Source organism: Clupea harengus, chromosome 21 (assembly GCF_900700415.2).
Source record: "Clupea harengus chromosome 21, Ch_v2.0.2, whole genome shotgun sequence".
Taxonomy (NCBI): domain Eukaryota; kingdom Metazoa; phylum Chordata; class Actinopteri; order Clupeiformes; family Clupeidae; genus Clupea; species Clupea harengus.
This window is the reverse complement of record NC_045172.1, coordinates 24,884,543-24,908,542: the sequence shown is the minus strand read 5'-3', so window position 1 is coordinate 24,908,542 and position 24,000 is coordinate 24,884,543. Positions and strand designations below refer to the sequence as shown.

The following is a 24,000-nucleotide window of genomic DNA, read 5'->3' as shown; positions in this document are numbered from 1 at the left end:
AAGACTAAAACATGGATGGGACTGATGATCATATAAAAAGATACGGCAGGAACATGTGTAGGTTTTGCCATTAAGCTTTCAGAAGCGGAGGTAGGCCAGGGCCATAACCTGTGGGGCTACGGGTAAACTTCGTGGCACCACTGTTCATTAAGTAAAGCCTATATTTTAGCTGACGTTTTGTCAACTGTGTTCATTCGGTGACAGTAACCTCAGCATGTTAAGTCTGTAAGCTCAAATTCCTTTGGCTGTATTTGCTGTGCATAACCTGTGGTTTAAAAAAACACCCTTGCCGTTTTTAAAAATGGCGCTTGTTGTAGTCTACCACTCACATCGCGTCTAACTCATTAGCATCAACCATCACTACAAGCCCCACCCAGCGGTTTCAGCACCTACTCCAAACCACAAACTACTACAAACCATCAAGAGGTAATGCAAAATAAATTACAGCTCACAGTTTGCTTGAGGTTATTGTCACTGAAGGAAAACATGCAAAATGTCAGCTGAAATATAGGCTTTCTTATAATAGTGGTGACGGTATATTTACTAATGAAGTAATTACAGCTGCCTTAAAACCATTGAATTAAGCAATATAGTACGAGTGCGAGTGGGGTAGGTAAGGGATATTCCCACGGGTGGTGTTCGGCCGTAGCCACGAGCCCGGAGGCCGAGTGGCGCAGGCAACAACACCCGTGGGAATATCCCTTACCTACCCCACTCGCACGAGTACTATATTGCTTTTATAAAACAATGTTATAGTCAACCAATTAACATTTAAACACAAAGTTATTGATTTAAAAAAATGTTTATTTCGCCATTGTTTCTCCGCAACAAAAAAATAGTTCCATTGTCAACGTCTTTTGGAATTATAAGAACTTTGAATTAACGGTTATCGCTTAATTGTATCAACGTGCTATAGAATGTTTCATCGCGGAGTGATTTATTATTAGCTGTGAAAAGTCCGATTTGGGATGTCCTGGGATATTCCAACTCATGGAACGTCTCTTGTCCAATCAGAAACAGCTAAATAATTCAATAGAACCCAATTGTTTTATAATCTACTATTAGCAATTTAACAGCCAAATTCAACCTTGAACTCCACCTTGGGGTAATCCTAACGTCATCTAGAAAATATCTGGTTCAATAGTCTAATGTTGATGCGGGAGACATATAATTTTTTTCGTGCTCAGAATTGACGTCGTGATCAAAATGCAAAGGCAAGGTCAAGTCCGTAGTTCCTACACTGCATCGGTAACAAAACAGGAAGGGCTGGAAAGTACCCCGAGTTCCTACAAAAGGTAAACCCCGAAGATAAAAAGAAAATTATAATTTGGGGAAAAAGTTTTACAAAGTTCATATACATTTAATTAAAGAAACAAAACAGTCGAGACAGGACCTCTGTAGAGGTATGTCCACTTGCTTACCTGCACACACTTTAGTGTCAGTAGAACACGTCAAACAAACCGGAAAGAACACGTGCTTAATTAAGACTCCAAACCGGAAATTAATCGGCGTGTTCCCACCTGCACCCAGCCTAGTGATGCTGCACCAGGCATACAAGGACTCAAGGCGATTTCAATAGCATATTCCATATTAAGATCTGTATCGAATAATCCTCCTCACATTTTTTTATTTTGGTGTGGAAATGATAATTAATCACCTAATTAAAACCTAATGACCTTGTCAAACTTTTCCCTGAAGTTTGAACTGGCCGGTTCAATGGTAGAAACATAATTTTTTTGTCCTTTATCATGACATGCAGTCATTGTCACGGGAAAACATTAACAAGAAATGAATGAAACAGCATGATAACTGTAAGATTGACAGTTCTAGTAATGGCGCATCAATCCTTGCGTTTTTTGGAAGTTTCGTTTCGGAATTACGTTTGTGTATCAACAGTCAAACCAATTGCATGTGCTGAAAACATTCGCACGGCGTTTGGGGTGTGGCTACTCATCCTAGTAGGCCAATTGGAGTTGGTTTCGGGCCTGTCCGTCAGCGGGAACTGGCGTGTAAAATGCCAATCGGGTTTTTTGGAAGCAGAGGCGAGTGAGGTCTACGGGAACATTGTGGTTGCTGTTGTACGCGCTAGGTAAGACAGCCAGTATGGCGGAAGAAGAGAGTGAAGTAGAGTTAGACAGGCTGAAAGAAGAATTAGAGTGTTTGCTGGCTGCTAGTGCACGCGACGAACATGGACACATAAGCAAGTCCTACTGTGCAAAGTTCTGTAAGGTAGGATACTAACTTTTACATCGTATCATCAACAAAGTGATCCCAGTTGTAGTTCCCAAAGAGCTAGCTAAAAGAGCTACCTCATAGCTAACCAGACAATTCCCCTCCCCCAGTAGCCAATGGAGCTCAGTGGCCTCTGCCTGAAACTACACCGTATACGGTCACTTGCAAACATGAACGAATTGCACAATGCTATGGGCCTGAGATGTCTATTATCTGAGTTAGAAGGGAGTTGTGAGTCGACATTTGTTTGTTAGCTTGCTGGGGAGCTAGATAACCGCTAGCTGCTTATGATAGCTGCATTCCAAAACAGCTAGCAGGCCTACTTGATGCTAGTGTTCATATCCTGGTAGCTAGCTAGGTTACTGCACGACATTCGTGATGGATAGACAGTTGGTATCCGACGACGTCTAGAGCTTTACTTTCTATGCTTATGAACATCCCTAGTTGGCTACAGACAAGTTCCAACCCCGAGTTTGTTATGCATCAAAACACAGTACTTGGCGGTGGCTAACGTTTGCTCGGCAGGTTTTTTAAAGTGGTGTAAGCTAGGCCGACACAAACATCTCAACATGAACTCTTAAACTTTATGCCTCCGATGCCTTTTCACCAAGCCGAGTTGCCTTATCCAATTTCAGATTTGTGCATGATATGTCATGTTGTAAATGAAGTTGCCATTCCCGTCATGTGGACGTTTGTGATTATTGTTTCTCCCGACAGTATCCAGATCTAACCGTTGTTTACCTGTAAAAGCTGAATAGTTTCGTTGACACCGAGCAGTGAACGTTTTGTAAACACGGCCATGTGTCCTTGACTTAGGTTGGCAAACGCATTGTTGATCAGTTTTAGATAGCTAATGACAACAATTTAATGTTATGAATTGACTGTTTGCCTTTTACAACTGCCCACGCGTCTACAGAAATATTGGAACAAGGTTAGGAGTGTCATAAACAATGAAAGCTTCACATGTAAACGGACATGTAAACGCTTAAAAGAACTGCAGTATATGGAAGTATTATCTTGCTGCCCCAGACAGCACTGTATTGTGCAGGGACGTTTCTACACGTTATCTATGTGGGGTTGGGGTGGTTGAGTGGGCCAATATTACTAGCAGGCAGTGAAGTTCTCAGTGCTGTGTTTCTAACCCCCTCCACCCACACCCCTCTCTCTCTCTCTCTCCCTCTCCAGCTGGTGGAGGAACACACGGGACGCTGGCAGGTACCACTGCCTCAGCTTCAGGTTCTCCGCTGGGCACTCTGCTCCTTCGTCCGAAGAACCGCCTCTTTCCCTGCAGACTGCGAGCATGTGCGCTACACCCTCAGTAGCCTGGCCCTGTACGTATCACTGGACTGTGTGTGTGGGTGTGTGATATCTGAATAGCCTGTCCCTGTACGTATCAAACGTGTGTGTGTGTGTGTGTGTGTGTGTGTGTGTGTGTGTGATAGATATCTGAATCAGAAGTGTGTGTGTGAGTGTGATATCTGAATAGTCTGTCTGTCCCTGTACGTATCAGACGTGTGTGTGTGTGTGTGTGTGTGTGTGTGTGTGTGTGTGTGTGTGTGTGTGTGTGTGTGTGTGTGTGATATATCTTAATATTCTGTCCCTGTACGTATCACTTGACTGTGTGTATGTCTTATATTTCAGTGGTTTTCAACTGGTCTGGTCTTGGGACCCACAATTTCCCATGGTCATTAAGAGGCGACCCGAACTTGATAGAATTGAAACATTAAAATATAAACGTAAACATAGAGCCTGCTTTTAGCCCTGCATGCATAGCATCTTAACTTAAATCAGAGACATTTCGTTCTGAAGGAACAGATAGACTCTGTGACTCCTTCAGAAGGATTCAGACACCCACTTTTGGGACCCACCAGTGTAGAAACACTGTTATAACACACACACACACACACACACACACACCAGGGACCCACCAGTGTAGAAACACTGTTGTATTTACCACAGCACTAGACTTGTGTGTGTAATGTCAGGAAAAGGCATATTACAATTTCAATGACCAATAACACACACACACACACATACAGTCATTTCAATTGCCAATAACACACCAAGTTGGCCTGATGTCCGACGAGTAAACTCGACCCACCCCCCTTCCTTCCCTTTAGCCTGCTAGTTTTACTTCTGGCAAACATCAAGATTCTCTCGAGCGAATAATGAGGATCTCCCCAAACTCTTCTTAAAGTGATAAAGCCTACTTTACTCTATTCAAAGGCAAGCCAATATTACAGCAATAACTACACAGCATCCAAGTCAGATGTAAAATGGGCCAGCTAGTTAGAAAATAAATCTTAAAACGAATGTTAGCTAACCGTGGCTAAAAAGCCGCCCCAATGCTAAGCAGCACATCAGCAGTTTTGTGCGCAGAAAAGAGCGGAGGTTAGCACCAAACCAGATTTCATTGAACATCAGAGTGCTTGCATATCAGAGAATCACAGCATCAGTCTTTACTAAGCCGAAGCATAGTCAGCTTGAAGATTAGTGCTGTGCACAGATCACCTCTTCACTGGGAGATATGAAGTCCTTTTTACTGGGAGATATGAAGGGTGACGGTGCAAACCCATGACACCGTTACGAGCGACGCGATATTCTAATCCCATGCATTTCAACGGGAGCCAATCCATTGTGACGTAGACCACCGTTTTGGGCGACGCGACCGATAAAAGTTGGAAAATGTTGAATCCTATGCAAATGAGGAGCGATTTTTCCCGGCAGTGGCCAATCAGATTGTTTGGTGTCGTCTCTGACAGTTTGAAAATGCTATTTCCACACGCTACAACACGCCCACTCAAAGCGATGGAAGCGTATCGCGTCGCTGTCATGGGTTTGCACCGTGAGTGTAGCTGGTTCTGGTGTCATCAGACTGTATTGGGCCCAGGGGGATGGACCTATGCCACACCTGAATGTGCCTGCAGACGCATGCTAATGCAGACGCATGCTAATGCAGGTGTGAAGTGATGTACGTAGAGCTGGCCACTCGTGATTGGATCGGTGCACCGGTCGCCCATCTCTATTTCTCCTGCTGTGCCTTTCCCACATCCCTGAGTGATCGTGCTTAAATCTGTGCTCACGCTCTCTCTCTTTCTCTCCCTCCCTCTCTCTCTCTCTCTCCCTCCCTCTCTCTCTCTCTCCCTCCCCCTCCCTCTCTCTCTCTCTCTCTCTCTCTCTCTCTCTCTCTCTCTCTCTCTCTCCATCCCTCTCCTCTCTCTCTCCATCCCTCTCCTCTCTCTCTCTCTCTCTCTCTCTCTCTCTCTCTCTCCATCCCTCTCCTCTCTCTCTCCATCCCTCTCCTCTCTCTCTCTCTCTCCCTCCCTCTTTCTCTCTCCCTCTTCCTCCCCCTCCCTCTCTCTCTCTCTTTCTCTCTCCCTCCCTCTCTCTCTCTTTCTCTCTCCATCCCTCCCTCTCCCCCTCTCTCTCTCCCTCTTCCTCCCCCTCCCTCTCTCTCTCTCTCTTTCTCTCTCCATCCCTCTCTCTCTCCATCCCTCCCTCTCTCTCTCTCTCTCCATCTCTCGCTCTCTCGCTCTCGCTCTCTCTCTCTCCCTCTCCCCCTCCCTCTATCTCTCTCTCAGGAGTGTCTTTGAGCTGCTGCTGTTCTTTGGGAAAGATGAGTTCCCTGAAGACCCCTTGAAAGGGATTCTGGACTCCTTTCAGGTGAGCATGCGGTTCTTCTGCATCAGCACAGTCTAGAGTCTGTCAGCGCAGTCTAGAGTCTGTCCTCATGGATCAGCACAGTCTAGAGTCTGTCAGCACAGTCTAGAGTCTGTCCTCATGGAGCAGCACAGTCTAGAGTCTGTTCTTATGGAGCAGCACAGTCTAGAGTCTGTCCTCATGGATCAGCACAGTCTAGAGTCTGTCCTCATGGATCAGCACAGTCTAGAGTCTGTCAGCACAGTCTAGAGTCTGTTCTTATGGAGCAGCACAGTCTAGAGTCTGTCCTTATGGAGCAGCACAGTCTAGAGTCTGTCCTTATGGAGCAGCACAGTCTAGAGTCTGTCCTTATGGATCAGAGCAGCACAGTCTAGAGTCTGTCCTCATGTGGCCAGGACTCCACGAGCCTGACCAATCACCGTGTAGTCTGAAGAAACGGCTGTGTTGTGGATATGCTGCTGTCATTAGCATAGGACCGCACACACTCGCTTCCGAGCCTGTAGGCTTCCTCTCACACACAGATATGGGTTCTTTCAGGAGTGCCTGTAGGCTTCCGCTCACACACAGATATGTGTTCTTTCAGGAGTGCCTGTAGGCTTCCGCTCACACACAGATATGTGTTCTTTCAGGAGTGCCTGTAGGCTTCCGCTCACACACAGATATGTGTTCTTTCAGGAGTGCCTGTAGGCTTCCGCTCACACACAGATATGTGTTCTTTCAGGAGTGCCTGTAGGCTTCCGCTCACATAGATATGTGTTCTTTCAGGAGTGCCAGGCGTGTTTGGTGCGCCACCAGAACCTCTACCTGCTGCAGGTGAGGCAGATCATCAGAGATGGCGGCCCGTGGGCGAGCGCAGTGCTGCAGGGCATCCTGAGGGAGGCGCCACAGCCTCCAGATGAGGGTAAGGTTGCTGTTGGGAGTGTGTGTGTGTGTGTGTGTGTGTGCGTGCGTGCGCGTGCAGGGGTCATAGCCACATCTCAGGTGTACTCTTTCGTAGAGGTGAACGTATCAGGACAGGGATACTCAAAATAACTATTGTTATTATAACTATTATTATAGATTATACAACTAGTTACTTTTCAGTATATGTTGACTTGGGTTACAATGCTAACGCTAACGCTAGTGAGCAGGTCTCCGCTGCTCTCCTTCATATGCCTGTGATGTGTGTGTGTGTGTGGTGTGGTGTGTGTGGTGTTGCAGTGAGCAGGTTCCTGGGCTCGGAGGCGTGTGTGTTTCTGGAGCTGCGCGTGCGCTACCTGCTGGTGTGTGAGCGCGTGCAGGAGGCCCTGGCGTTGGCGAGAGCCTGCAGTCAGCACCCCGGCGCTGGGCGCCACCTCTTCTTCCTGCAGGCCCACCTCACCTGCCTGTGGAAGGCCTCCATGAACGACCACCTGCTCACACAGGTAAGCAGACGCGTGTGTGTGTGTGTGTGTGTGTGTGTGTGTGTGTGTGTGTGTGTGTGTGTGTGTGTGAGAGAGAGCCTGAGTGTCTTTACCAGTGTGTTTTCCTGTCAGATGTCAGTGATTGATGTGCAGAGTGCTTCAGAGATGATCTGTAACTGTGTGTGTGTGTGTGTGTGTGTGTGTGTGTGTGTGTGTCAGATGTCTGTGATTGACGGTATGGATGCGGTGGAGATCATCTGTAACTGTGAGGAGGAGGTGAACGACGACCTGCTGCTGACGCTCAGCCGAGGCTTCCTGAGCCAGCAGCTACGTACTGGGGACATGTTCAACCTGTGGTGAGCACACACACACACACGCTTACTACACGCTAAACCACACACACGCACACATGCTCACCACTCACACACACACACACACACACACACACACACGCTCACCACACACAGACACTCTCACACACACACACACAGTCTCTCTCACATGCTCACCACACACGCGCACACTCACTCACTCACTCACTCACTCACTCACTCACTCACTCACTCACTCACTCACTCACTCACTCACTCACTCACTCACTCACTCACTCACTCACTCACTCACTCACTCACTCACTCCCTGGAGACATGATTCACCTGTGGTAAGCTCACGGCACACTTGCTGGTGTGCCTGTGGCATGGCTATGTTTGTATCCTGAGAACTCCTCTGGTGTTTAACGTCCTCCTCTGGTGTTTAATGTCCTCCTCTGGCTGCAGGGACCTGGTGTTCATCTGGAGTAAGCTTCAGCTCCGAACCAGCCCGTCGAAGGAGGACTTCCTGCAGCAGTGCCATCAGCTGATCCTCACCGCCGGCAACGCCAGAGCCGTCTTCCCCTTCATCAAGATCATCCTGGCAGAGGTGCCGCTCCTTACCCTCTTACTCGGCACTAAGCTAAACCTCTCCTCACGCAGCAGTCTCAGTCAGCCTCTTACTCAGCACTAAGCTAGGCTAAACCTCACCTCACCTCACCTCTCAGTTAGCCTCTTACTCAGCACTAAGCTAAGCTAAGCTAAACCTCACCTCACCTCACCTCACCTCAGACAGCAGTCGCAGTTAGCCTCTTACTCAGCACTAAGCTAAACTTCACCTCACCTGACCTAGCAGTCTCAGTTAGCCTCTTACTCAGCACTAAGCTAGGCTAAACCTCACCTCACCTCTCAGTTAGCCTCTTACTCAGCACTAGGCTAAACCTCACCTCACCTGACCTAGCAGTCTCAGTTAGCCTCTTACTCAGCACTAAGCTAAGCTAAGCTAAACCTCACCTCACCTCACCTCACCTCACCTCACCTCAGACAGCAGTCGCAGTTAGCCTCTTACTCCGCACTAAGCTAAGTGTACATGTACTGTACAGGTATTTCTCAGTCTATTCTATTCATATTATACCTCTCTTAGTCATTACCCCACAGCAGGGCACAATATTAACAATATTACTTAATACAAAAATAATTATAATAGTAAATTAATTAATTAACAATATTAATATTAAGTGGTAGATGACAAAAGTTACAGGCTAGGCATATTCTTTTACCCGCCAAAGTTACATTTTTGCACTCTGCCCCACACTGCTTTACTAGACCTCACCTTTGACCTCTTGAGTTTGAGTTTAACCTGTAGTTCTGTCTGTCTGTCTGTCTGTCTGTCTGTCTGTCTGTCTTTGCTAGGTGGGGAAGTGTGGCCTGAGGTTTTGCGTGGAGTTGTGTGCCAGGGCACTGGAGACCGACCTCCAGAGCGACCCCGTCACGAAGTCCCTGCTCTACAAGACCGTGGCCTACCTGCTGCCCTCGGACCTGGAGGTGTGTCGGGTGTGCGCCCTGCTGGTGTTCTTCCTGGAGCGCTCCGTGGAGTCCTACAAGACCGTCTCCCTGCTGTACATGCACCCCGACCAGGAGTACCACGTGGACGCCAGCCCCATCGGCAACAACGTGCGCTTCGAGGTGCTCCAGATCCTCAAGAAGGGACTCTGCTTCGACCCGGAGTTCTGGAACCTCATCACGCTGCGCTCCAACTGCGTCAGCCTGCTGAGCTCGGACTGCAGGTCCGCGCTGACGGAGATCATGGCGGAGGAGCCGTGGGCGGCCGCCTGCTGCGGGCGAGAGCCGTGCGTGTGCCACCTCGACCCACCCGCCAGTCCCCCGCCGCAGCCCACCAGTGAGCAGAGGCTGCTGCCGGTGACCATGGCGACTGCACCAGGCAGACACCGAGCCCTGCCCTGCGGGTTGTCGGTAGCAAAGCGTCGCGGCAGGAAGCCGGGCGTGAAGATGGTGGAGACCTCGTCGTCGTCGTCGTCACTGCGCCGCTCGTTCCGGCAGCTGGACATGGCGCAGCAGAACACGGCGCGCCAGCTCGGCACGCGCCAGCAGCGGCTACTCTCCCGTCAGGGCGAGCGCCACGGCTGGAAGCGGCGGGGTCGGAAGCCGCGCTGGCTCCTGGAGGAGGAGGCAGCGGCGCAGGCGGAGAACAGCGCCCCGGGTCGGGGCAGGAGGCCCGGCCGGAAGCCCGGGAGGAAGCCGCAGGCGCCGGCGCCGCCGGGGCAGATGCGGACGTACGAGCGCTCGCCCTCGGAGAGGAGGAACAAGACCGTGAAGAAACCCGCGGACATACTGCAGAACCCGGCCACCGGCTCCGCTGCGACGGGCGAGGCGTTGGGCGACGGGCAAGCGGCCGCTGTTCTCCACCTGTGGAGCGAAGCGCTGGAGCTCTCCCTGCCCGACAACGAGCTGATGGACACGTGGACGACTCGAGCCCCGTCATCACCTGTCCCCACGTCGCTCTCGGACCGCTGCACTGGCGGGGCAGGTGACAACGTTATTGTCACACCTGCTCTTGCAGCAGCAGCGGACGGCGGGTCACACAGGGCTCTGCAGATGTTCTCAGAGAGCGGCGTTGAGGGGCTGTTTCAGAGTCACAGTCCGCTGGGCCACATCAGGCAGTTCCACAGCTACGCTAAGACTCACGAGGAGCAGGGCGTCCAGCTAGACGCCGAGCCGCCGGAGGCCTCTGGGAAGGCAGAGCAGCAAGGGGCGCCTCAGGAGTCGCCTCAGGAGTCGACCACAACAGCCAGCGCAGTGCAGCGGTGTGGAGAGCCTCAGGTGGTGGAGATGGTGGAGGTGGAGGTGGCCACATATACATCATCCACACCCCTAGATGGCGCTAAACAGCTGAGCGAGAGAACCTCTACTGAAGAGACCGGACTGACAACTGAGCCAAGCATCACTGCAGAAGATGGTTTCACCTCAGGCAAATATGACAGTATCTCGCTTGACCACAACAACCTGGATAGTAGTGGTCTCATCAGGGCTCCAGCAGGGCCTGTTAGTCCTGAAGACAGTGTGTTGTTTGGACGTAGAGTTCCAGTGTCCTCTTCAGATGAGGCCACGCCTGAACTCGGCACAGCCGAGGCGACCGCTGCGGAGGAAGCGGAGGCCAGGAGACAGGAAGTGGCTCAGACCGCAGAGGGGATACCGCAGACTCCACCAGAGATGCCCCAGAGGACCCCAGTGAGGTCTGTGGTGTGGCACTCGGACACAATGCCACATGAGCTGGTATCCTCTGCCACTCTGCCACCTTCTCAGACTCGACAGTCTGAGGTGCCGCCATCCAAGATGGCGCCCTTTGACTCTTCACCCTTTGAGGCACTGCTGTCTCTGCTGCCACAGGTCACACTAGCAGAAACCTCATCCAATGAGCTTTCTCCATTGGACAATCCCCAACTAAAGGTCACAACCAATGAGCTTTCACCATTGGACAATCCCCAACTAAAGGTCACACCCAATGAGCTTTCACCATTGGACAATCCCCAACTAAAGGTCACAACCAATGAGCTTTCCCATTGAACAATCCCCAACTCAAGGTCACACCACCAGAGACTCCTCTATTTGAGCCCAGTCTGTCTCCAGCTCCCCTGCCGGAAACAACACAATCTAAGACTGCACTACTACAAGCGACACCGTCAAAGACTACACTACTACAAGCGACACCGTCTAAGACTACGCTACCGGAAGCCACACTCTCTCCAGCTCCCCTGTCCGAGGTCATGCCACCTAAGAATCACCTGTCGGAGTCCCCGCCGTCTGAGTCTGCTGTGTTCCACGCGTCCCAGGAGTCCCCTGTCCCGCTCGTCCATTGTTGCCGTCTCTGTGACAAAGTGTTCAAGGGCGGCAACATCATGAGGCACGCAAACTCCCATTTCCGTGGAAACCAGCTGCTGTCTCCAGGGAAGTGCATGTTCTGCGAGAACCCTCCGGCGGGCCCGGCCGAGGCCTACGAGCACTTCTCCCAACACGTGGCTCAGCTGCGGCTGGAGCAGCTTCCCGGGCTGGGGGAGGAGGTGGCTCGGGAGAACGGAACCGGCCACGGCAAGCACACGGCGCTCATGCCCCCCAGAGTCAGGAAGAAGAAACGGGGCTGGTGGAATCGGAAACTCGCCCCGGGGCCAGAGGAGTCCGCAGACGCGCGGGTGACGGAGGGCGCGGCTGCCTCGCAGACACACGGTGGGCATGATCCACTGCGACCCAACGGGAAAGTCGGAGGGAAGAAGCGGCGCGGGAGACCACCAGCGGGGGAAGGCGCTCAGACGGACAGACGTCCACGGGTGAAGACGAAGGTGAGCGCTGAAGGTGGAGAGGCGCCGGGGAAGAAGGCGAAACGGGTCCGAGGCCACGCCTCCTCCCAGAGCATCATGGGTAACAGCACAGACCAGGGGGATTCGGCCTCACAAGAGGCCATTACAGCCAAGCCAAAAAAAATACGCAAAGCACAGAAAGCTCTGAAGAAGGCCGAGGCACAGGTGCTTCCGGGCCGGGATGATGGTTCTGTGCCGGGGCCCGTGTTTGGGACCGTGAAGCCATGTGATGGCCCAGGCCAGATGCCAGGCTTGAAGAGTGGGCTGCCGAACCCGAACGAGCTGGTTCCGTGCCCGGCGCAGTCTTGCCAGGACATGCTGAAGGGGAGGGGCGGGGCTATTCTGGGTCACCTGCTGCAGCACCACCCCACAGACAGCGACGCGTTCCTCTCGGTGTACCGGTCGGCCGAGGGCCGCTGCACGTACTGCACCCGCCGCTTCCACAGCTTTCAGCACTTCTTCGCCCACGCGGGCCGCCACAGCGGCAGCCTGAAGCACCGGTGCCCCCACCAGGGCTGCGGCAGCGAGGGCTTCCGGCGCCTGGCGGACGTGCGCGAGCACATGAAGGAGCACCCCACGCTCCGCATGCTGTGCTGCTTCTCGGGGTGCCAGCACACCGCGCAGACCAGCATCGAGCTGCACAGGCACGAGCGGAAGCACTACGGCCCCTCCAGGTACAGACACGTCCCTCTGATGCCCCCCAACGGGGAGGTACGAGCCCCGCGGACGCCCGCCCTCGCTGTCACGGGGCCACCCTCACAGGATCAGATACCCTCTCCCGCTGCTTTGGGCTCCGACCCAAGGACGGGTGCCCCTGACCATCTGACACTTCCTGCCGTAAAAGCAGACCCGAGGGCAGGTGCCCCTGACCCGCTGGGACCTCCCAGCATAATAGCAGACCCAAGGACAGGTGCTCCCGACCCCAGCGTAAGAGCAGGCTTGGCTGTAGAGGGTCGCCCGGGGCCCGTCTCCTCCAGCGCCGGCCAGAGCGAGTCCTCCGCTCTGGTGAACGGGCACGGCAATAAGGCGACCGGTCCAGCCACGCCGAAGGCAGAGGGTCCGCTGTCTCCGTACGGGAGTGTTGGCACCAAGCCCTTCATCCGGCCCTTGCCCTGCGCCTACCTGGACGAGAAGTACACCAGCATGCCCAAGCGCAAAAAGGGTGGCAGCAGGCCCGTGGTGGCGGTGGCACAGGCACAGGCGGAGGTGGCGCCCCCCAGTGGCCCCCCTCAGAGGCAGCGCTGCTCACGGTGCTTCGCCTCCCTGGCCAGCTCAGAGGAGCTGCAGGAGCACCTCGCCCTCAAGAAGTGTGCCACGCTCTTCGGCTTCGACTCGGACGAGGAAGGTGAGTGAGTGAGTGAGCGAGCACGTCGTCTGAATGGGCGTTTGCCTGGGAAAAACACTGCAAGAAATATTGTACCTGTTTGTGAGAAATATTGTATCTACTGCTAGCTATTTTGTGTCTGTGTTTGTTTGTGTGTGTGCATGTTTACATTTACATTTAGTCATTTAGCAGACGCTTTTGTCCAAAGCGACGTACAAGGGAGAGAATAGTCAAGCTACGAGCAATAGAACCTGGTGTAACAATAAATACTACTTTACATATATAACAAAATGAAATAAAAAAAGAAAAAGAAGTGCGGAAATGTAACTGCTGTAATTGCAAGTTTACGCACTAGTCGAAGTGCCAGTTCGCGTGTTTATGTGCGCGCGTGTGTGTGTGTGTGTGTGTGCCTGTTGACCGGTATTGTAGCTGCTGGCGACATGTTGCGCTGTACATGCTGACTCGTGTATTGACTTGAACAGGTGGCTGGTAAACAGGGGAGACGCGTCGCAGAAGGAGACTCCCAAGAAGAAGACGCTAAGGAAGCTGTGAGACGCCTGTGAGACGCCTGTGAGACGCCTGTGAGACGCCTGTGAGACGCCTGTGAGAGATTATGCCCTGACTGGCTCACGAGCGGAGCGGAGAAGGGAGAGACTCTAGCAGACACTGAATGACTACAGGTCACATGACCCCAGGTCACATGACCCCAACCTCATATCACCAGACTGAAATGAGTATCTTCAAGGAAGGAAGGAAGGAGGAAGGAAGGAAGGAAGGAAGGCGGAGCCTCTCACGCTTCTCCAGTGGTTGCTTGATGACTTGTCACTTGTTGCTAATCACTACACATCTTTGCTTTAACTTTTTGAATAAGAAATGGAAAATGTCTGGGCCAAAAATACTTCAGACGTTCAGACTGTGCCCCTTCAAATATTAGCCCTGGGTTGCTCAGGGTCGATCATCTTAACATTTCTTTCCCCCTGAAATGGTGCAGAACTTATCAGAAACGTTTTTTTTTTATTTGTGGGGCCAGCGTCTTGTACCAAACGGACCCAAGCCAGAACCACTCCCCCCTGTATTTGGATGAAACGTTCTGAGGGCCGCTCTGGGAAGAGTCTTCCTCAGCCTCTAGTGGCCGGTTCTGGTTCTGAAGACCGCTCTGGGAGGAGTCTTCCTCAGCCTCTAGTGGCCGGTTCTGGTTCTGCAGCGGTCATCAAGAATGCCTTCACACATGACTGCCAGGAGGGTTCCAGACGTTCTGCGTCTGCCCTTGTGGTTGTCTCCGCTGCCCTGTACTCAGTGCAGGCTGTTCTGTAAGGAGCTCCAGACACTCACCCACCCTGATCCTGCCCCAAGACAACCACCACACACACACACACACACACACACACACACACACACACACACACACACACACACACACACACACACACACACACACACACACCCCTGTCTGGTGCTCTGGGATTGGGTGAATTCAATCCTGAACAGTCCACTTGTGCTGTGGGGAGGGCGTGATGGTGGTTGTCTGTCCCCCGTCCCCCCCCCCCATCATCTTGTAAACTATTGATTGATTGAACGTGCAGACACCCACTGGCAGTGTGGTTTTACTCATCAGTTGCATCACATTATCCAGACGGTCATTAATTAAGTTACTTCACTGGTGCTCAGGTCTGCGAAGGTGTGTGTGTGTGGTGTGTGTGTGTGTGTGTGTGTGTTGTGTGTGGGTTGGGGGGGGGGGGGGAGCAGCTTCACGGACTGGTTCACAGGTTATTCGCAACACTCCACAAAAGGCTTGCGCTTCAGCTGTGTGGAGGTCTCTCTCTCTCAACAGCCTCTGAAGATGGTGGTCAGTGACCTAGCCTTCTTATATAGGTCCTTTGTAAAGGAAAATTACGTTTAAAAAGAGCTGTAAAGATGATGTATGATCCAAGAATAACAGCTTTATTAATTTATTCATATTCTTTTTTTTTATTCTTAACTATGTAAAAATGAAGAGTTTGTATGGTGTATGATTGGAGGCGGAGGGGTTTATATAAGACTTTTTTTGTCTAAATAATAAAGCTCATATTTGGAATACACGGTGCACGGCTCAATTCTTGGTGATTTGTCGATGGGAAAGATAGGCCTAGGTATAGATTCTGCCGAATATAGAGTGCGCTATAAATTAAATTAATAAATAATAATTATTATTATTATAGAAAGTTATGCTTGGACTACCGGCAGATGTCCCTGTCGCAGAGCTCTATTGGAACCATAGACATTAAGTAGGTCTTCCTATATCTATGGTTGGAACGGAACTAAGGAGGAACCCGAGTCTGCGCACAACCAACCCAGTCGCAGCCATAGCAGCCAGTCTCCACGGCGTAAACAAATATCCCTATCGATAGCTAGCTAATACTGCAATCCAAGAGGGGGGTTTAGCAAACGATCGTTGTAAGCTACTATTCAGAACATGGCAACTTTCTGACAGTTTTGGATTCAGGCAATGGTAGATGATGAGTTTAAAAAATTAGCCTTAGCTTGGGTTGGATAAAGGTTTTGCGAACATGTTTTTTTTTAGTCAACAGGCTATCTGTGTTTATCCTAGTCGAAGAGCTCTAACGTTAGCTAAACGCCATTCGCTTGTCTGGTTGTGTTAATTAAACGTTACATCTAGTTATTTGTTGAGGTTGAATTTTTTGTATCTTAACCAAGTTTTCGTTATTATTAACGCCTGTGGGTTTGTCAGATAAGATAGGCAACACCAAGCTAACGTTTATCATGAATGGACTTTCCCGTTAATTGGCTATGCCATCCGCTATGTAAGTTATCCTAGCTAGCGCAGTGTGTTAGCTTATGTTAACAGTTGGTTTTGACAACTCCGTGGAAACGGGGATGGTGTGGAAAGATAAGTTCCGCACCTAGCTAGCCAGCACATATTATTGTCAACCATAGAATTGTTTTCAACCTAGCTTTGCTTGTATTCAAGCCTGAGCTAAAAAGTTGCAAATCAGATCTTTTAACTTGTCCCTCTACCGTGATTGTATAATGGGGCCTTAATCAGCGGTTAGCGTCTAGCGATACCTAGCAGGTAAATGTTTGAAGATTCCCCTGATTGTACACGGTGACAATGGCTGAATGCAGGTGGAATAGCTGAGGTGTACGCCGAACGCTTGCTGGAGAGTGCGGTGGCAAGAGTCTGCGTCTCGCTGCAGGAGAAGTCGTGTCCAGTTGCGGAGGTGAAACTGACATGTTCAGTCTGATGGCGAACTGCTGCAACTGGTTGAAACGCTGGCGCGAGCCTGCAAGGTGAGTGCGTGTGTGTGTGTGTGTGTGTGTGTAACATGACGTAGCTGCAGTATTCTTAGGTAACTTTGCTGGTACATCATATCGAATAGCTGAGATTATTCATTATTCGGGCACGCTGCTGCCCCTGGTGAAACGATGAGCTGGCATGACATCATCCCTAGCACTGTTGTTTTGACAACCCCGAGTAGTAGACTCTCCACAGTCTCATAGATAGCCGATATGTAAAGACTAGACCATGTCCATAGTGATCGTAATTAAACAGGGATGGCATCTCCGATATTAGCCAGCCAGCCAGCCGTCTGTCACAGCTGTTCCACCATAGCGGGGGGTGTTCTAACACTGCAGGGAGCTGCCTTCCCCAGTGCTGTTCGTGCCACACCTGCACAGGTGAGCGCAGCCTGACACCGTCAGGAAGGCCCCAGACACCCAGATGTGTGGAAAGTATTCATGAAGCCTTAAAGGTAGTCTGGCACTTACCCACCCTGTTCCATGCCATGAAAACATGGATTTATAAGAACCCCAACCACCTGCTCTACAGCACTGGGTATGCTTGACTCAGTTATGGTTAGGTGTTGTGTATGGCAAAGTTGTGTTTTACGGTGTAGGTGTTGTGTATGGTAACGTTGTGTTTACGGTGTAGGCGTTGTGTATGGTTAGGTTGTTAGTGTTAATGGCGTAGGCGTTCTGTATGGTAAAGTTGTGTTTACGGTGAAGGTGTTGCGTATGGTAAAGTTGGTGTTACGGTGTAGGCGTTGTGATAGTTGTTGTGTTGGGTAGTGTGTTTGATATTGTATTGCTCTATTCTTAGTTGTTGGGTATTTGGCATTGTGTGTGTTTGTGTGTGTGTGTGTGTGACATCCCAGGGCCCAGGGCTGCGTGTGTCTCCTGACCCGTCACCTCTCTGATCCTTTCGGCTCAGTGGAAATCCCCAGCTAATCTCAGCAGATGGGTTTGGGGGGGTGTGTGTGTGTGTGTGTGTGTGTGAGGGAGAGAGAGTGAGAGAGAGCAAGAGGGAGAGAGAGCGAGAGGGAGGGAGGGAGGGGGAGGGGAGAGAACGAGAGAGAGAGAAAGAGAAAGAGAGAAGGGGAGATGGGGCTGGTAGAAGCTGGTTAGCGAGACAGGCAGCGAGTGTGTGTGTGCTGGTACAGTGTGTGCTGGTGCGGTGTGTGCTGCTACGGTGCCTTCATGAAGCCATCTTGGCTTCAAAGGACTGTCTTGTGGATTGTGCGCTTGATGTCCTTTCGGCGGAAGTGCAGCAGTTAAGTATCTAAACGTGTGTGTGTGTGTGTGAGTGTGTGTGTGTGTGTGTGTGTGTTGGTTTGGGGTTTGTGCACCCGGTTGGACTGGAGTGTGTGAGTATATAGGCCTGCTGACAAGAGCATCTGTTTGGTTGCCTTGGTGTGTTGCCAGAGAGACAAGAGGAACTAGTTCTTGGAGTTCCTGTGTGTGGAGAACTAATCTGAGAGACGGTGGAACTGAATGGCATTCCTGGCAGCAGTGTGTGTGTTGTGTTTGTGACTCAGCTGTAGTCTATCCCTCGCCAGTTTAGATTAGTCAGCAGGATGTTCTCTTCCATCAGTCTTCACACTGATTATGATGTGTTGTTGTGTTGAGGTGTTTACGTGTGTGTGTGTGTGTTTTGTTGTGAGGTGTTTACGTGTGTGTGTGTGTGTGTGTGCGCGCTGTGTGTTGCTTAGTCATCTCATGTAATGTATGGAGAGAGTATAGTGCGGCTGTAGTGTGTGTTGGAAGTGGGGACGTGCGTACATAGAAGTAGCATTAGCCTGCTAACTAAGCTCATGGTAGTGTGTTAGCAATGTAGCTTGTGATACCGTGTAACACACACACAGAAGAACGCCTTTGCATTGTAGCTGTTGTGGTGCTGTTTACTCATGGAGTGTTATCAACCTGTATCTACTGTTATCAGTGAAGAGGAAGAGTGTGTGTGTGGTGTGTGTGTGTGTGTGTGTGTGTGCGTGTGCGTGTGCGTGACAGAGAGAGGGTGAGACAGAGTAAATAGATGTAGAGTGTCTGTGTGTGTGTGTGTGTGTGCACGCGCACGCGACAGAGAGAGGGTGAGAGGTTGAGAGAGAGTAACTAGATGAATGAGAGAGTGTGTGTGTGTGTGTGTGTGCGACAGAGAGAGGGTGAGAGAGAGTAAATAGATGAAGAGAGTGTGTGTGACAGAGAGAGGTGAGAGAGTAAATGTGTGTGTGTGTGTGTGTGTGCAGGAAAGTGACGTTGGTGATGGTTGGGCTGGACAATGCTGGGAAAACGGCTACAGTCAGAGGAATCAAAGGAGGTGAGACTCACACAACACACACACACACACACACCACAGACCTACACACACACCACAGACACACACACACCACCACAGACCTACATACACACACACACACAGATCAACAACACACACACACACACACACACACACCACAGACCTACACACGCACCCACACCACAGACCTACATACACACACACATGTGTGTGTGTGGTACATGTGTAGAGAGAGTGTGCCTCTGTTAATCGGGACCGTGTGTGTGTGTGTGTGTGTGTGTGTGTGTGTGTGTGTGTAGAGAGCCCCGAGGATGTGGCTCCCACTGTGGGTTTCTCCAAGGTGGACCTGAAGCAGGGCAAGTTCGAGGTGACGATCTTCGACCTGGGCGGGGGCAAGCGGATCCGGGGCATCTGGAAGAACTACTACTCGGAGTCGCACGGCGTGGTGTTCGTGGTGGACTCCAGCGACACGCAGCGCATCCAGGAGACGCGCGACACCATGGAGGAGGTCCTCAGGCACCCGCGCATCGCCGGGAAGCCTGTCCTCGTGTAAGACACACACACAGACACACACGCACACACACACACACACACATACACGCACGCACGCACGCACACATACACGCACGCACGCACACACACATACACACACACAGACACACACACAGACACACACACACACACACACACACACATACACACACATACACACACATACACAGACACACACACAGACACACACGCACACATACACACACATACACAGACACACACACAGACACACACACACAGACAACACAGACACAGACACAGACACACACAGCATTTCCTTGAACTTTATATGTTCAACGGAAAAACAAATACAAAATAAATATAGATAAATAGACAGACAGACAGATAGATAGATTTTTAAAAAATTATCGTTGAATTGGACAACGTCAACACTCCATTCAGCCAAAGCCTGAGAGCAGAAAGGCAGGCAGTGATTTTACAACCCTAACCCTAGAGTGCTCTCCCTCCAACGGTACTTTAGACAGTTTTCCAAGTTAGAGAAGGGAGCAAAAAGAGTTGGAGGAATGTAGGAATGACCATGTAACAAGAAGACAGCTGAGTGCAACCGAGTTAAGGCTATTTGTCCATGTGTTCATCTGTCCATTTGTTCATTTGTACAGAGTGATCGTCTTCATTGCTTGGCAATGCTTTACACCAAAAACTCAGATTGGAACAATTTTTTGGAATCGGGAGAATAAATAAACTAAATCGAAAATAAACAAAAGGAAACTGTCAGGGGAAAAAAAACCCTGAACTGTTAGTTAGTAGATTAAGACGCCACAATCATAGAAGTGAACTGGACTGTTACGCCAGGCCATCGGCGGAGAGCAGATACCTTAACCAGGTTCTCTCTGCCGTCCTCTCGTGCCCACAGACCTGCCTTTTTATTGAACGGATTGTTTACATTAGATGGCAGACAGGATGCTGAGATCCAGTTTTGGCTGGATCTTACACCTGCTCACCAACAGACATTTCACAATCCCCCCAATTCCTTTCTTATCTTATGTAAACATATACGTGAGGTATCTGGGTTAACATTCTTGACTCTGCTAAGTGTTTTCCAAAGTTCAACCTGTATGGAGAAGCCAGGGCACACACAGCATTTTGGAACAAGCCTTATAACAAAAGACATTCACGATCAAATATACTCACACTTTCTTTAACGGAAAAACAATCTGTTTTTTTCAAACTCTGTTAGTCAGTGGTAGAACTTTTGTATGAAAGCAGTATGACGCATGTGTTTGTGGGGTTGGTAAGGAGCTGCACACACACACACACACACACACACACACACACACACACACACAGACGTCCTGTGTGAGTGCACAGATGTTTGTGATGGCCATAGGCCACCTGGCTCTGACACACTCCCTCTGCTCTGTGCTCAGTCTGGCCTTGAGGCTGCACACACACACACACACACACACACACACACACACACACACACACACACACACACACACACACACACACACACACACACACACGCCCTGTGTGGGTGCACAGATGTTTGTGATGGCTCTGACACACACACTCCCTCTGCTCTGCTCTGCTCTGTGTTCAGCCTGGCCAATAAGCAGGACCAAGACGGAGCGCTGGCCGAAGCCGACATCATCGAGAGCCTCTCTCTGGAGAAGCTGGTCAACGAGAACAAGTGCCTCTGCCAGATAGTGAGTCTGTGCTTGCATCATACAGAAAACACCACCACACTTTAAATAACTACCCCTGCCAGATAGTGAGTCTGTGCTTGCATCATACAGAAAACACCACCACACTTTAAATAACTAACCCTGCAAGATAGTGAGTCTGTGCTTGCATCATACAGAAAACACTACCACACTTTAAATAACTACCCCTGCCAGATAGTGAGTCTGTGCTTGCATCATACAGAAAACACTACCACACTTTAAATAACTACCCCTGCCAGATAGTGAGTCTGTGCTTGCACAATACAGAAAACACTACCACACTTTAAATAATTACCCCTGCCAGATAGTGAGTCTGTGCTTGCACAATACAGAAAACACTACCACACTTTAAATAACTACCCCTGCCAGATAGTGAGTCTGTGCTTGCACCATACGGAAAACACTAATGGATGCTTAAAGGTGTGTGTACATGTTAAAGGTGTGTGTACAAGTTAAAGGTGTGTGTGTGTGTTAAAGGTGTGTGTACATGTTAAAGGTGTGTTTGTGTGTACCTGTTAAAGGTGTGTGTACATGTTAGAGGTGTGTGTACATGTTTAAGGTGTGTGTACCTGTGGAGATGGCTGTGTGTACCTGTTAAATGTGTGTGTGTACCTGTTAAATGTGTGTGTTCCTGTGGAGATGGCTGTGTGTGACACTGTGATGTGCTCTTTAGGAGCCCTGCTCTGCTGTGATTGGCTACGGTAAGAAGATGGACAAGTCCATCAAGAACGGCATGAACTGGTTGCTTAGCAGCATCGCGCGGGACTACGACGCCATCACTGAGCGCGTGCAGAGAGACACGGCCGAGCAGAGGGCCCAGGAGGATCAGGACAAGAAGGACCGCGCCGAGAGAGTCCGCCGCATCCGAGAGGAGAGGTGTGTGTGTGTGTGTGTGTGTGTGTGTGTGTGTGTGTCCCCGCCGCATCGGAGAGGAGAGGTGTGTGTGTGTGTGTGAGTGTGTGAGAGTCCGCCGCATCGGAGAGGAGAGGTGTGTGTGTGTGTGTGTGTGTGTGTGTGTGTGTGTGGAGAGAGAGAGGAGAGAGAGAGAGAGACCGGTGTCGAGAGAGTCCGCCGCATCCCAGAGGTGTGTGTGTGTGTGTTCGAGGGAGAGAGAGACCGTGTGTCTGAATGAGAGAGAGAGACCAACCATGCCGAGAGGCTCCAAAGCATTTGAGAGGTGTGTGTTGTGTGTGTGTGTTGTGTGTGTGTGTGTGTGTGTGTGTGTGTGTGTGTAACCTGGCTCCCCCTTCTCCACAGAGCTCGTTTGGAGCAAGAGGAGGCAGAGCGAGAAGGCCGGCCTCTTCAGGAGGAGGAGCCAGATGAGGCCATCATATCCAGCCCCTTCCAGCCAATCACAAACGTCATTAGTGAGGTGAGCCCCTTAGAGCCAATCACAAATGTCATTACTGAGGTCAGGACCATGGAACCATGAAGAATGTGTGAGTTTGTGTGTGTTGTGCGTTTGCAATTTCATGTATTTGTAATGTATTTGTGTGTGTGTGTGTGTGTGTGTGTGTAGAATGAAGAGAGACTGAAGCAGGAGAAAGATAAGCAGGGTGCTGCTGATCAGAGGAACCAGCAACCTGTGCAGGAGGAGGAGGAAGAAGAGGAGGAGGAAGAGGAAGAGGTCGAGAGACACACGCCAGAGAGCACAGAGTCAGGTGAGACACACAGCACAGACACAGCACAGACACAGCACACAGACACAATTCAATTCAATTCAATTTTATTTATATAGCGCCATAACAATACAATTGTCTCTAGGCACTTTACAGAGCCCAGAGCCTGAAACCCCCTTAGTGCAAGCACAATGGCAACACGGGCAAGAAAAAACTCCCTGTTAGTCAGGAAGGAACATTAAGCAGAACCACGGCACATAAGGGGGAACCCATCTGCTTGAGGTCGGCCGGGTGGAGCTAGGAAGGGGGTAAGGGGGGAGGGTTGTGTGCAGAAGGGGAAGGGAAACAACAGGTGTTGTACATAGCCTGCATTTGGTAGATGTACATAATATATATACAGACATCCAGTGGTAAATACATGATACAGACAAGACCAGTTTTAGTGGATATACACTGTGCTGATAGGGTTACTATTACAGGGGTAAGGGGAGTAGGAACAGAGAAACATGTCGATGGTGGCAATAATGTATATTGTATATAAATGCTAGCATAGGGTATGGGGTAGAGTAAGTGTACGGCAGTGCGGTGGCGGTGGGTGCAATTGGTCGAGGGTTTCTGCAGGTGGACCGGGTAGAGAGACTACAGCAGCGTCCCATGGCGAAGATAGTCTAGATTAGGAGAGAAAGAAAAAGAACAGAGTGAGTGGGTTATTATAGGCATTAGCAATGTGATAAGAAGGGAGAGAGAGAGAGAAGAAGAGAGAGAGAGAGAGAGAGAGAGAGAAGAGAGAGAGAGAGAGAGAGAGAGAAGAGAGAGAGAGAGAGAGAGAGAGAGAGAGAGAGAGAGGAGAGAGAGAGAGAGAGAGAGAGAGAGAGAGAGAGGCTGCCTGGCTGCTGGGTTGTATGGGGATTTTATTTAGTATTTAGTTGGCTGGTGACAGTCGCAATACGCGCCGTGTGCTGTACCCGGGATCTTCCGCACTCCTTCACGGTACAACATACGCTGTCTGTAGCCCAGTTATGTTGAATTAGGGGGGTATTGCATGTGTTTTAGATGTGTTTAGCTATTCTGGCATTTAGCATTTAGTTTGGTTTGGCATTTAGTTTGGTTTAGCATTAGTTATGCTGCCATTTAGCAATTAGTTTGGTTTGGTACATATGGAGATTTTAGTCGTAAGCTTTGTTAGGGTTGCAGGGTACAACATACGCTGTCTGTAGCCCAGTGATATACATTTTTTTTTTTTCTTATGTGTTCAGTTATGTCTAGTTATGCTTGCTGACTGGCTGGCCCAAC

General features: G+C 50.3%; 2 protein-coding genes across 5 annotated transcripts in view; both read left to right on the top strand.

Annotated features, from left to right (window-relative positions):
• Positions 1 to 2,017: 2,017 nt before the first annotated feature.
• On the top strand, positions 2,018 to 14,982 carry znf654 (zinc finger protein 654). The gene is made up of 10 exons (XM_031558222.2): positions 2,018 to 2,229; positions 3,418 to 3,563; positions 5,814 to 5,895; positions 6,658 to 6,793; positions 7,093 to 7,295; positions 7,494 to 7,630; positions 8,051 to 8,192; positions 8,996 to 11,095; positions 11,185 to 13,300; positions 13,762 to 14,982. The coding sequence occupies exons 1-10, from the start codon at positions 2,104 to 2,106 to the stop codon at positions 13,770 to 13,772; spliced, it is 5,199 nt and encodes a 1,732-aa protein (XP_031414082.1). The 5' UTR covers positions 2,018 to 2,103; the 3' UTR covers positions 13,773 to 14,982.
• Positions 14,983 to 15,576: 594 nt separating this feature from the next.
• arl13b (ADP-ribosylation factor-like 13b) overlaps positions 15,577 to 24,000 on the top strand; it is a 12,278-nt gene continuing 3,854 nt past the window's right edge. Inside the window, exons 1-7 of one of the 4 annotated variants that reach the window (XM_031558242.2) lie at positions 15,577 to 16,567; positions 18,799 to 18,869; positions 19,148 to 19,397; positions 20,965 to 21,070; positions 21,762 to 21,964; positions 22,346 to 22,460; positions 22,608 to 22,749. In XM_031558242.2, the coding sequence (XP_031414102.1) occupies positions 16,509 to 16,567; positions 18,799 to 18,869; positions 19,148 to 19,397; positions 20,965 to 21,070; positions 21,762 to 21,964; positions 22,346 to 22,460; positions 22,608 to 22,749 (946 nt within the window). In that variant the 5' untranslated portion in view covers positions 15,577 to 16,508. Of the gene's footprint in view, positions 16,568 to 17,650; positions 17,827 to 18,798; positions 18,870 to 19,147; positions 19,398 to 20,964; positions 21,071 to 21,761; positions 21,965 to 22,345; positions 22,461 to 22,607; positions 22,750 to 24,000 lie in introns of those variants that run through there. The other 3 variants (XM_031558245.2, XM_031558244.2, XM_031558246.2) reach the window with 3 other exon arrangements.

Excerpts from the sequence above, each read along its gene's own strand:
- znf654 (XM_031558222.2), top strand. The coding sequence starts at position 2,104 with ATGGCGGAAGAAGAGAGTGAAGTAGAGTTAGACAGGCTGAAAGAAGAA. Across the intron at positions 5,896-6,657 it reads GGATTCTGGACTCCTTTCAG|GAGTGCCAGGCGTGTTTGGT; the intron begins GTGAGCATGCGG and ends GTGTTCTTTCAG. Across the intron at positions 7,631-8,050 it reads GGGGACATGTTCAACCTGTG|GGACCTGGTGTTCATCTGGA; the intron begins GTGAGCACACAC and ends CTCTGGCTGCAG.